The following is a 12,867-nucleotide window of genomic DNA, read 5'->3' as shown; positions in this document are numbered from 1 at the left end:
GATGGGTCTGTTAAGATCTTCTATTTCTTCCTGGTTCAGTTTTGGAAAGTTATACTTTTCTAAGAATTTGTCCATTTCTTCCAAGTTGTCCATTTTATTGGCATATAGCTGTTGGTAGTAGTCTCTTATGATCCTTTGTATTTCTGTGGAGTCTGTTGTGATCTCTCCATTTTCATTTCTAATTTTGTTGATCTGATTCTTCTCCCGTTGTTTCTTGATGAGTCTGGCTAATGGCTTGTCAATTTTGTTTATCTTCTCGAAAAACCAGCTTTTAGTTTTGTTGATTTTTGCTATGGTCTCTTTTGTTTCTTTTGCATTTATTTCTGCCCTAATTTTTAAGATTTCTTTCCTTCTGCTGACCCTGGGGTTTTTCATTTCTTCCTTCTCTAGTTGCTTTAGGTGTAGAGTTAGTTGATTTATTTGATTTTTTTCTTGTTTCTTGAGGTACGCCTGTATTGCTATGAACCTTCCCCTTAGTATTGCTTTTACAGTGTCCCATAGGTTTTGGGTTGTTGTGTTTGCATTTTCATTCATTTCTATGCATAATTTGATTTCTTTTTTGATTTCTTCTGTGATTTGTTGGTTATTCAGAAGCGTGTTGTTTAGCCTCCATATGTTGGAATTTTTAATAGTTTTTTTCCTGTAATTGAGGTCTAATCTTACTGCATTGTGGTCAGAGAAGATGGCTGGGATGATTTCAATTTTTTTGAATTTACCAAGGCTAGATTTATGGCCCAGGATGTGATCTATCCTGGAGAAAGTTCCATGTGCACTTGAGAAAAAGGTAAAATTGATTGTTTTGGGATGGAAAGTCCTGTAAATATCAATTAAATCTAATTTATCTATTGTATCATTTAAAGTTTGTGTTTCCTTGTTCATTTTCTGTTTAGTTGATCTATCCATATGCGTGAGTGGAGTATTAAAGTCTCCCACTATTATTGTGTTATTGTTAATTTCCCCTTTCATACTTGTTAGTATTTCCCTTATATATTGTGGTGCTCCTATGTTGGGTGCATATATATTTATGATTGTTACGTCTTCTTCTTGGATTGAACCTTTGATCTTCATGTAGTGTCCTTCTTTGTCCCTTTTCACATCCTTTATTTTAAAGTCTATTTTATCTGAAATGAGTATTGCGACTCCTGCTTTCTTTTGGTCTCCGTTTGCATGAAATATGTTTTTCCATCCCTTCACTTTCAGCCTGTGTGTGTCCCTAGTTTTGAGGTGGGTCTCTTGTAGACAGCATATATAGGGGTCTTGTTTTTGTATCCATTCAGCAAGCCTTTGTTTTTTGGTTGGGGCATTCAACCCATTTACGTTTAAGGTAATTATTGATAAGTATGATCCCGTTGCCATTTACTTTGTTGTTTTGAGTTCGTGTTGAAACATCCTTTCTGTGTTTCCTGTTTAGAGAAGATCCTTTAGCATTTGTTGGAGAGCTGGTTTGGTGGTGCTGAATTCCCTCAGCTCTTGCTTGTCTGTAAAGCTTTTGAACTCTCCTTCATATCTGAATGAGATCCTTGCTGGGTACAGTAATCTGGGTTGTAGATTATTCTCTTTCATTACTTTAAGTATGTCCTGCCATTCCCTTCTAGCCTGAAGGGTTTCTATTGAAAGATCAGCTGTTATCCTTATGGGGATCCCCTTGTGTGTTATTTGTTGTTTTTCCCTTGCTGCTTTTAATATTTGTTCTTTGTGTTTAATCTTTGTTAATTTGATTAATATGTGTCTTGGGGTGTTTCGCCTTGGGTTTATCCTGTTTGGAACTCTCTGGGTTTCTTGGACTTCTGTGACTATTTCTTTCCTCATTTTAGGGAAATTTTCAACTATTATCTCCTCGAGTATTTTTTCATGGCCTTTCCTTTTATCTTCTTCTTCTGGGACTCCTATGATTCGAATGTTGGGGCGTTTCATATTGTCCCAGAGGTCCCGGAGGTTTTCCTCATTTCTTTTGATTCTTTTTTCTTTTTTCCTCTCTGCTTCGTTTATTTCCATCATTCTATCTTCTACCTCACTTATCCTATCTTCTGCCTCCTTTATTCTACTGTTGCTTCCCTCCAGAGTGTCTTTTATCTCCTTTATTTCATTATTCATTCTATATTGACTCCTTTTTATTTCTTCTAAGTCCTTGATAAACATTTCTTGCATCTTCTCAATCTTTGTCTCCAGGCTATTTATCTGTAACTCCATTTTGCTTTCAAGATTTTGGATCATTTTTATTATCATTATTCTAAATTCTTTTTCAGATAGATTCCCTATCTCCTCCTCTTTTGTTTGGCTTTGTGGGCATTTCTCATTTTCCTTTACTTGCTGAGTATATCTCTGCCTTTTCATCTTGTTTAGATTGCTGTGCTAGGCGTGGCCCTTCTGTATTCTGGTAGTATGAAGTTCCTCTTTATTGTGGAGGTTTCTCACTGCGGTTGGGGTTGGACAGGTGGCTTGTCAAGGCTTCCTGGTTGGGGGAGCTTGTGTCGGTGTTCTGGTGGGTGGAGCTGGATTTCTGCTCTCTAGAGTGCAATGGAGTGACCAGTATTAATTTTTGAGATGTCTATGGATTTGGTGTGCCTCTGGGCAGCCTGTATATTGATGCTCAGGTCTATGTTCCTGCGTTGCTGGAGAATTTGCGTGGTATGTCTTGCTCTGGAACTTATTGGCTCTTGGGTGGAGCTTGGTTTCAGTGTATATATGGAGGCTATTGGATGGTCTCTTATTAATTAATGTTTCCCCTGGCTTTCAGTCTTATTCTTGTAGTAGCCTCTAGACTTCTCCTTCCATACAGCCTCAATAATAAAACTTATAGGTTAATGGTGAAAAGATTCTCCACAGTGAGGGATACCCAGAAAGGTTCACTGAGTTACATGGAGAGATGAGGTGGGGGGGGGGGGTTGGGGTGACCAGGAGGGGAAGAGGGGAATTCAAATGTGGAGAGAGCAATCTAGCCAGTAAGCACTTCCCTCTGTGCTTTCCACAGTTTGGAACCCTCAGAGTGGTTCACAGAGATAAATAGAGAGGGGGGAGGAAGGTAATAGAGGTGAGCATGAGTAGAAAGGGAGGAATCAAGAGGGGAGAGAGAGATCTGGGCAGTATCCTGTTCCTGAAGTGTTCTCCGGTACCCAGAACACCGTCAGGGATTCACAGAATTGGGTTGAGAAGAGAAGGAGGAGGGTGGGAGATAGAGGTTCCCTGGGGGAGAAGAAAGAGCATCAATACGGGGAGAGAGTGATCAGGCCAGTGATCACACTCCTGAGTAAAAATGGGTCCTAAAGATTGGGTTCTTAAATGTACAAAGTTGATATCAAATATGTAAAACAAAGATTAAAAATCTAGAGTAGAGGTTAGACTCTTATAAGACTTACAATATAAAAAAAAAAAGAAAAAAGGAAACAGTGTAAAAAGAAAAAAAAACAGTAAAACAGTAAAAAAAGAAACAGTAAAAAAAAAGTAAAACAGGAAAAAAAACATTAAAAAAAGAAAACACAAAAGGTATAAGATATATGTATGTAGTTTGCTTCAAAAATAGGGTGTTTTTTTTTTTGCAAGTTAATAGTGGGTTATGAAAATGAAATTTAAAGGTGTAATAGAGGACTTGAAGAAAAAGGAAAGAAGAGAAAAAATAATTTTTTTTTTAATTAAAAAAAATAATAATAATAGTAAAAAAATATATATATCCCGGACTTTCTCTGGAGCTGTTGTGAGCAGTGTGGGATCTGCTCAGTTTCAGGTAGATCCTTATTCCTGGTTATACTTTTAAGATCTATAGGTCCTTTTCAATGCAGTCGGTATTAACTACAGGGATTTTAATCTGTTTGCCTGTCCCTTCCAAAGCGCTTCCCTCTGTTTATTTGGCTTCTGTTTGGAGATCTCTTCAGTATCTAATTTCCGCCCTGCAACAAAGCGGTGGAGGTGATCTCCCTAGGTTCGCCTGTTCAATCGTGCTGTGGGGAGGAAGGAACACTGCAAATCTGGCGTGTGTGTGGTAAGCTCGCAGTGTCTCGGCTGCACTGGGTTCGCCCCCGCTCACGGCGCGCGTGCTTTCCCCGTCTGCCCTGCTCAGGCTTCAGGTTACTCGGCTGGGGAGCGGGCCCTGAGCTGCGTGCACTTCCCAGGTCTAAGCCGCTCAGGTTCAGGCTCCCGGTTACTCCACAACGGCGCAGACTCGGTCTCGCCCGCGGCTTGTGCCGTTCCCGGTCAGAGCTGCCCCGGCGGCCAGGAGTTTGGCGAGCGCGCTCTCCCCTGTTGGGGCGGTGCGGCTTATCACCTCCCTGGTCCCCGCCTCGGTTTACGGGCGCGCCCGGCTCCGGTGTGCTTTGCGTCGGTTCTGGGGAGCTGGTCTCTGGCTGCGACCCTCCCGGCGGCTGTCGACCCTCCGGGATCTCAGGCAGTCTTTGCTTAGAAACTGGGAGCCTGTTTGCAGTTTGGTAGGGGGTGCCCTCTCTGGAGCCGAGTTTGCCCCTTTCCGGCTCTGGCGGGCCCCGCCTGCCCGCTGTGTCCGGCGGGGGATGGGGCGGTCCGCAGCCGGCTAGCTCTCCTCTGGTATCGCTCAGTCCTTTGTTCTGTGAGCGGGCGGGCAGTGCCTTAGAGTTGGGCTTTTCGCGGGATAGTTCTCTCTCTCTGGCTGTCCCACAGTTTAGGTTACTATCTCACGTTAGCTCCCTCAGATTGCCCTCGGGGCACTTGGGCCCGGTCCTTACCCTAGGCAGTACCGCCCGCTCCTCTCCGTTCAGCCCCCACTTGCTGGTGGCGGATGATGCGAGCGTCTGGGGTTCTTTGCTGGGAGTTGCTTTAGGCACGTAATCTGTGGATTTTATTTATTTTTTCCTCCCAGTTACGTTGCCCTCCGAGATAAGAAATCTTCCCCCACACCCGCCGGTGGGAGGGTTTCCTGGTGCTTGGAAATATCTCCTCTTTTACGACTCCCTCCCCAGGACGGGTCTCCGTCCCTAGCTCTTTTGTCTCTCTTTTTATCTTTTATAATTTCTCCTACCTGCTTTTGAAGATAATGCGCTGTCTTTGTGGAAGCCTGACGTCCTCTGCCAGCCTTCAGAAGTAGTTTTGTGAAGTTTGGTCAGCGTTCAGATGTTCTTTCGATAAATTTGTGGAGGAGAGAGTGGTCTCCCCGTCCTATTCCTCCGCCATCTTAGCCCCGCCAGTCCGCACACATTGGGTTTTGAGTATTTGAAGTGTGATGAGTGCAGAAGATGCTGAATTTTATTTTTATTTAGCTGAAACTTAATTAATTTCATTAATTTTTATTCAGTGTAATTTAGCCACATGCAACAAGTGGCTGCCGTATTGGACAGGGCGGGTATACTGTACATCTACATTACTATTTCAAAATACTTTCCCTCCTCAGCACAGAGCTACAGCAGTCAGACTCTAAACCTAAGAAGGTAAAAGCTGGCCTATGTGTGGACCCCACTTCTGTTTGAACCCTCAGTATTATGAATTTGCTACAAAGCATTTTGCCAAGAGTGTGACTGTATTTTAGAAGCTTGGTATGGCATCACTGGCATCTGTTATTGAGCCTATGAGCAGAGTCGGCCTTAATTCGCAGGCCAGCCTTTTCTAGTCAAATGCTCTTGGGAAACCTAAATTCCTTCACTGCCGCACATGGGCTTCTTCACTCGTCCTTGTAAATCCTTGGAGTGATGTTGTGAACTAAAGCTGAAGTCCAAGGCCTTCTACAGAAACTCTACAAGTACATTGCTGTTTCTGCTGGGTATCCTGGCAGTCAATGCCTGCTTTATTTTTTGAGGCTTTACTGGAAAACACAGACAGGTAAGAGAGATAACAAATTCTTACAATGAAATAGAATCCCACAATAAAATGGATGAACCCCTAAAACATTCGTCCTCTAAAACAAGAGTAATTAAACATGTCACCATGTATTGTATAATGTTGCTTTACAAACAGTCAAGATTGCTGGCAGCTGAAGAGACTTATATTTCAGCAGGCTGCAAATAGAAGACTTAAGCAGTCGGTCAGTGGGCAGCATTCCTTTGTGACAACCCAGATTGAATGACACTGTGTGTGCCACAGTTATCTTCACGGAATGAGTGAAAACTGTTTATTAAAGCACAAAATGTGAGCATTTGATGCGAATGGGTGTGTGGCAGGAAGGAGATAAAGAAGAGTTTATATTATTCTTCCACAAAATGGATATGGGCTGTCTAATAAGAACCTGCCGGTTTAGCTCCGGTGCATTTGCTCACCAGGAACGCTTTCTTCTTTCTCTTTCAGCAATGGGTCGAAGGCCTGAGAGCCATCATACACAACTTCAGGGCCAACAACGTCAGCCCGATGACATGCCTCAAGAAGCAGTGAGTTTTGTTTGCATGACCCTTTGTTCTTGGGTTTTACCAAGCAAATGCAGACTAGGAGATGAAGGCTACGTATATGCACCAGGCAGCACCTTCCTTGCCTTCCCATCTGTGCTCCTGACTTTGGAGAAGTCATTGACCACTACACATTGGTACCCTTCCTGCCACCTGACAGGCATGTATGATGCCCACAGCCCAAAACCTATTTGAAGGGGATGGTTGGTAGCAGGAAGATACTGAAACTCCACTTCCTCAGTGTCCCCTGGGTTGTGGGCCTTGGCTTTTGTGTCCCCAGGCTGCTGATAAGTATCTTTGCGTGCCTGGGGCCATAGCTGGGGGCTGGGTGCAGTTCGAGCCTCTACTGCCTGAGACTGAGGGATGGGGAGCGCGGCCGAAGGGAGCCTTTCGCAGAAGCACCCACCACTCCGGAGGGAGAGGAGCACTGGCCCCAGGGACTGTTTCACAAGCAGTCAGGGATCCAAAGGTACTTTGAACTTCAGAAGGCAGGCCTTCCTTACCCCAACTCACTTTATCCAAAATTCAGAGAGGTGCCAGGTGGTAGCTTTTAACCCTATCAAGTCATTCTTGATAGGTGACGTGAAAGTTACTCAAGTAGAAATCCTAGCCAAAGCCCCAGTCTGCCTGTTTGAGAAGCAGTGGTCCAGTGCCCATGGCGGGCGCCGGGCGGTGCGGGGGAGGACCACGTGGAGAGCCTGCGCTGAGCAGGCTGCACGCGTCTCTTAGCTGGGCGGCCAGCACCCAGGGTGGGGTTTCCTGACTGTGGAAGATGGAAGGAGAGCTCTGCCCTTCGGGCCTTCCGTGTCTTACTCTGGTCCCTTCGGCAGTGCTCTAAGAGCATGGGCTCTGCTATAATTCCCGGGTTGGTCACTTCGTTGCCCGATGACTGTTGTTTTTTTTTTAATTGGAGGCTAATTACTTTACAGTATTGTAGTGGTTTTTGCCATACATTGACATGAATCAGCCATGGGTGTACAAAAAACTGGAAATAGAACTGCCCGATTACTTTCGGAAAGTTATTAGCCTTGTGCCTCGCTGTCCTCATCTGTGAGTGAAGGTGGTAACACTACTCCTAAGATTCCTTGCAGAGCAAATGAGGCCATGCAAAGCTGGTGCTTGACCCCTCATTCCCCCTCACTTAGAATGAGTTATTTTGATTTTGATGCCCTCATTCCAGTATTTTCCCATTGTCTTAGAAGAGGGGAGTTGTTCAGTCTTGTATATTCCTATTTTTGTGCAGCTCTTTCTCCTTTCCCTTTGCACTTGCTCTGGCATGATTTCTTAAAAATAAAGAGCAGCCCAGCAGATATTTTGATGTCATGGAATCCCAAAGGATCTCAGACTTTTGGCATGCCCTCTTAGGCCTGAGGGAGCCGATTCCTTTTGTCTGGATGCCAGATCTTAGCTGCCCTCGTGGGTGTTCTGCCCAGACCCCTTTCCATTGCTGGTATTCACCCATCCACCAGCCGCTGGACGGTGAGGTCACTCAGGGCTCACGTCTGCCTGCTTCTCCAGAGAACCACCCTCTGCTTACAGGGGATCACAGGGCCCAGTAGATCGCAGCCTCCCAGAGTATCTCAGGGGACTGGCTCCAGGACCCCTGCCCATACCAAAATCCACAGAGTCCCTTAGGGTTGACCCTTCATGTCCATGGTTGAGGAGGGCTGATCCTACACTAGCCCCTTCTTCAGAAAGGAAGCCCACGGCCAGTGACAGGCTGAGACAGGATATCAGAGCCTGCCCCCTTGCCGCCAATCCTGGTGCAGATCACACTCCAGAGGTCCCAGTGGCCTCGGGACAAAGCCTGGCTGAGAGCACAGCTTGATGTGACCATCTCTCCCTGTCTGCCCACTGCCTCACTCCTGTGGTCCTGAAACTAGCCCCTTAAAGGTAGCCACTTGTGCTTCGAGGAACATTGACTTGAGACAGAAGCTTTACCAAATCATCATGTTCTGCAGATTGTTAGATTATTTACAAGAACAGTGAGAATGGAGTCAGTAGCTAAGAACAGCCCTGGCACCAAAGGATAAATGTTCCGGGTCCCCCTGAGTCCTGAAAACCTGGGAAAAGCACGGCGTTTTTCACCATCAGTTTGAGTTGATGAACTTCTCTGACAGTGGCAAGTTAAGGATCCAGATTCCTTTATGGAGATGGTGTCCAACCATCTGCCAGTTGCATGAGGAGTAGGTCACAAAAGGCTCACACCTGCCTATTTCTCCATTTGCACTTCACTGCTCCACTGGGGTGGCAGAGGGGTAAGGGCCAGGGTGGTCCCCACTGACCTTCAGACAAGCCTGGCTGCTGTCACCATGCCGTTGCCTTTCTTAACCCCTTAGTAGATTAAACAGCAGTCAAGGACAAGACCAGTCACCAAACAAGTGCCTATAAAATGCTGTGTTCAATGCAAACACCCAATTTCCTAATTCATCTAGGATTGCCAGATAAAATATGGGACTCTCCATGAAATTTGAATAAGTAACAAATAATGTTTTAGTATAAGTACATCCTAAGCAATATTTGGAACATACCTGTAGTAAAACAAAAAAAAAGGATTTGTTATTTATCTGAAGTTCGAATTTAACTGAGAGTTATATTTTTATTAGCTAAATCTGACAAACAGTAAATTTATGTTATGGTGTGCGATTGTCTCTGGTTTTCTGAATAAATAGTCTTTGAGTGAACTATCTTTTAAAGTTTTTAAACAGATGGAAGCTGTTCCTCCCAAGAAACATTAAAACAGTTGTTACTGTTGTTTTCCAGCTGGATGAAATTGGCATTTATGACCAACACAAATGGGAAAATTCCAGTTAGGAGGTAAGTCGGTTATTCCTGAGTGCTCTGCACAGCCTGGGTCGGCCCTCATGATACCAGTCCACAGAGAAAGCCCCCGACAAGGACTTGTTAATTGCTTTAGTTACAGGTATTTCTGGAGTCTTAATTTGAATCACATTATCAGATGCTGTGTTCACTTCGTAAAAGTCACTTATGGATGTAAAATCGCATTTTTTCTCAGAATGGGTAGCAGTAAGTCTGATAACATCTGAAAAGGTAGGAGTATTTTTTTAATTTTCAGATAAGTGGGTTTTTAGGATTTAAGTAGCTTCCCTGGTGTCTCAGATGATAAAGAAGCTGCATGCAATGCAGGAGACCCAGATTCAATCCCTGGATTGGGAAGATCCCCTAGAGAAGGAAATGGCAACTGACTCCAGTATTCTTACCTGGGAAATTCCATGGACAGAGGAGCCTGGGGGGCTACAGTCCGTGGTGGGTCCAAAAAGAGTCGAACACAACTGAGCAACCAACACTTTCACTTTCTTTCATCTTTCACCTACTTGCCCCGAATAACCATTGCTAAAATTAAAGAAGTTTCTTTTCTGTTCTGCACCTACAGTAGAAGGGTATGGATGTGTCTTAGGAGGTGCGATGCCTGTGGACATTGCAGCTCATTCTGGGTTCCGTCAGTCCTCTGTGCCCAGGGCCAGTGGACACCACTGAGTCTGGGTGTGTTGTCACTGACACCACACACCCTTCAGGACTGTCGCTTCCCCTTCAGCCTGCCCAAAGTAGCAGTGATGAGGGAGAAAGAGGCAGTACAGCCTGGTGGAGCCAAGAGTGAAGAGAAGATGAGCCGGAAACGGCCTCCACGCCTGTGCTTCAGGCCTCAAGCCAACATGCCTCACCCTCCAAGGGCCCCCCTCTCCTCCGCTGCTCCCAGCGTTAGGACTGCTCCTGGCCTGTGTGTCCATTGGAAGCTCTTGCAGTGGGAGTGATGGGGGTTCTTCACCCAGCTCCCCAGTGTCATTTTGGCTGGTGTTTGTGGTAAGCACTCTGAGGTAATTCCAAAAGCTGGCCTGGGCCCCAGGGCGTCTGCTGCCCATCTGAAGCCAGGAGTGTATTCAGAGTCATGAACCTGAACTCAGCATGAGCTCCCCAGATCCTGACCCACTCTTCAAGAATTTTCCAGGCTCGTGTTCAAGTTGACTTCTTGCCCAACACGTTTAGCAAAGAAGCCAACCAGCAAATAACCACAGGCAGAACCCAGAGCCACCAGGTGGAGCCTGTCTTGGAATGGGTAACCATCAGGATGAGGGGGACAGGTCACCCCTTGCGTGACGTTTAGGGGAGAGCCTTGGAGCAGCTGCACACGGATCACGCTGGCTGTTTCTGCCTCTGCTTTCCCTCCCTCTCTGCTAGCCTCGAAGCTTCCATTCTGCATGCCCCTGAGGGCGTTTCCCTCAGCATCCTTTCACATTTAATAGAACTATCCTAGAGATCGTTTTCCTTAATTCTGTGGATTATAGCAGTCATGAACTAAGGTATCCATGTGACACAGCTGAGGTATCAATGAGGAAACACAGGGCATCCACGTTGTAAAGAAGACCAGGCAGTAATCTTTTTATTTCACCATTTATTGAGGGTTTACAGAGTTATCAACTTCATGCATCTGTTGTGGTCTTTACAAACCTATATGTAGGATTCTCTATTTTTTATTTAATAACTTACTAGCAAGTCAATTTTGCATTTACTTTAGAAGTTTTTTAAAAAGCCCTGCTAGGGACTCCTCTGGTAGTCCAGTGGTTAAAGCTTCGCACCTTTGAATGCAAGGGCTGCAGGTTCAATCCCTGGTTGAGGAGGTAAGATCCCACATGCCTAGAGGCCAAAAAAACAAGCAAAACATAAAACAGAGATAATATTGTAAAAAATTCAATAAAAACTTTTAAGAAATGGTCCACATCAAAAAAAAAAAAATCTTAAAAACAAAAAGCCCTGCTAGCACCCTTGATCAATGTTTGTTGGCAAAGACACTTTACACTGATCCTTATTTTATTTAAAACCCTTTGCTCTATTGAGAATAGCAGGATAATGATTTTAATGTATCTCAGGATCCTACAGCTATTGCCAAATATTTAGTGCATCTTTATTTACAAATAAGTATTGAAGTAATAGGGCTTCCCAGGTGGTGCAGTGGTAAAGACTCTCCCTGCCAATGCCAGGGGCACAAGAGAGGAGAGTTTGATCCCTGGGTCAGGAAGATCCCCTGGAAAGGGAAATGACAGCCTGCTCCACTGTTCTTGCCTGGAGAATCCCACAGACAGAGGAGCCTGGATGGTTACAGTTCATGGGGACACAAAGAGTCAGACACGACTGAGCACACACATACACTCTGAAGTAACAAGTCCAAACTTAGAACGAAGATCAGTCTGAAGACCAGCAATGTAAGTGGGGTCTGTTTTTACATACCTTGCTCTCCTGATTTTTCTTCCAAGAAAAGGTTCAGGAAATGGACAAAGTAGAAACACAGAGACTGTGGTCAGACTCCTAACCAGCAGTGCTGGTGTCATGTGTACACATCCTACTAATCAAGCCTTTGTTACACAAGCTTGGAAGCCTGATCCAGCCTGTTCACGAGCAAAATTATCAGCCGCCTCTTTCTGTAGAAATAGCCTAGATATTCTGTCATCTTCGTTAGTGCTCTCTGACATGAACTCTGTGGTGGCTGCCAGTATTAACAGGTGTTTGACACAGGACATCTGTGGTCTGGGGCGGTTTGACAGAGTTGAAGGAGAATTGATATCAAGCCAGTGAAAAGCGGATAAATCTTTGTGTGGATGAGCTGCCAAGGGCAAGGTGGAAATTGTTCTGAATATTTTAATGGATACGAAGAGTAAACACTTTAAACTGCCGTTTCATCGCTATCACCCTGAAGTTTTTAAAATGGAAACTATTAGTGTAGTGTGTGTAATGTTAGAGGAGATCTGGCTCCATGGTCATTAGATCAGGTTGAGCATGGCCCCTGTTCGGCGGTTGTAGCCGATATTTAGTGACTAAGAAGAATTAAGGAACGAGGGGAGAATGCTCTTTACCCGCCGCTTCTCCTTTCTTTGCACCTTCTCTTCTGCCATCTGCCTTTCTCCCAAACTTACACACTCATGCTCAGTTTACCTTCCCACCCAGACCAAAGCTTTGAAAGTCACTCTCTTTATCTATATTTTTTTGCTGTTTCCCATTCCTTGTAAGCTGGAGTTAGAACCGACAGCTATGGCTAGAAGAAGTCCCAAAGGAAAGTGTGTCTTAAGAGGGCTGAGACCTCAGGAGTGGTCCCAGCCGCCCAGTGTCCACATAATCCGTCCACATCCCGAAGGCCCGGCCTGCTTCAGTGAGGGTCTGGATCTGTGGGGCTTCCCTTCATGCACCTCCTTGACTGCAAAGCTAGTGTTAACACTGCTGGATGGATTGTAGAGCCTTTGAGGGCAGAGCGAGACTCAGCTTCTAGAGTCATTGCTGTCTTGATCATCTGTAAGGTCTCCTGGAACAGGGAATTTGATCAGATAGGGCTGGGCACCACTTATGGGTATTTGCTTCTCTTACACTTCCTTTGGGAAAGGTGGTCTGTTTTGATTCAATACGCTCACTGAACACCGGTTTGCTGTGAAGCACTGAGCTGTGCTCTGTGGTGCTGTGTATAAAGGGTTGCATGAATCACAGTCCTTTATACATACTCTGCCTGCCAAAGAAATGCCCTCTGATG

The 12,867-nt window shown here is 45.0% G+C and overlaps 1 protein-coding gene across 8 annotated transcripts in view; it reads left to right on the top strand.

Annotated features, from left to right (window-relative positions):
* Positions 1–12,867, top strand: part of PLCB4 (phospholipase C beta 4) — a 478,321-nt gene that overhangs the window by 348,943 nt on the left and 116,511 nt on the right. For 7 of the 8 annotated variants that reach the window (XM_081559122.1, XM_081559119.1, XM_081559121.1 and 4 more), the window contains 2 exons: positions 6,241–6,320; positions 9,099–9,152. In XM_081559122.1, coding sequence (XP_081415248.1) covers positions 6,241–6,320; positions 9,099–9,152 — 134 coding nt within the window. Of the gene's footprint in view, positions 1–3,781; positions 3,977–5,353; positions 5,779–6,240; positions 6,321–9,098; positions 9,153–12,867 lie in introns of those variants that run through there. The other variant, XM_081559123.1, reaches the window with a different exon arrangement.

The sequence above is a fragment of the Giraffa tippelskirchi genome, chromosome 13 (genome assembly GCF_054371585.1).
Source record: "Giraffa tippelskirchi isolate mGirTip1 chromosome 13, T2T-mGirTip1v1.2.pri, whole genome shotgun sequence".
In the NCBI taxonomy this organism is placed as follows: Eukaryota; Metazoa; Chordata; class Mammalia; order Artiodactyla; family Giraffidae; genus Giraffa; species Giraffa tippelskirchi.
This window is presented reverse-complemented; position numbering and strand designations above follow the sequence as displayed.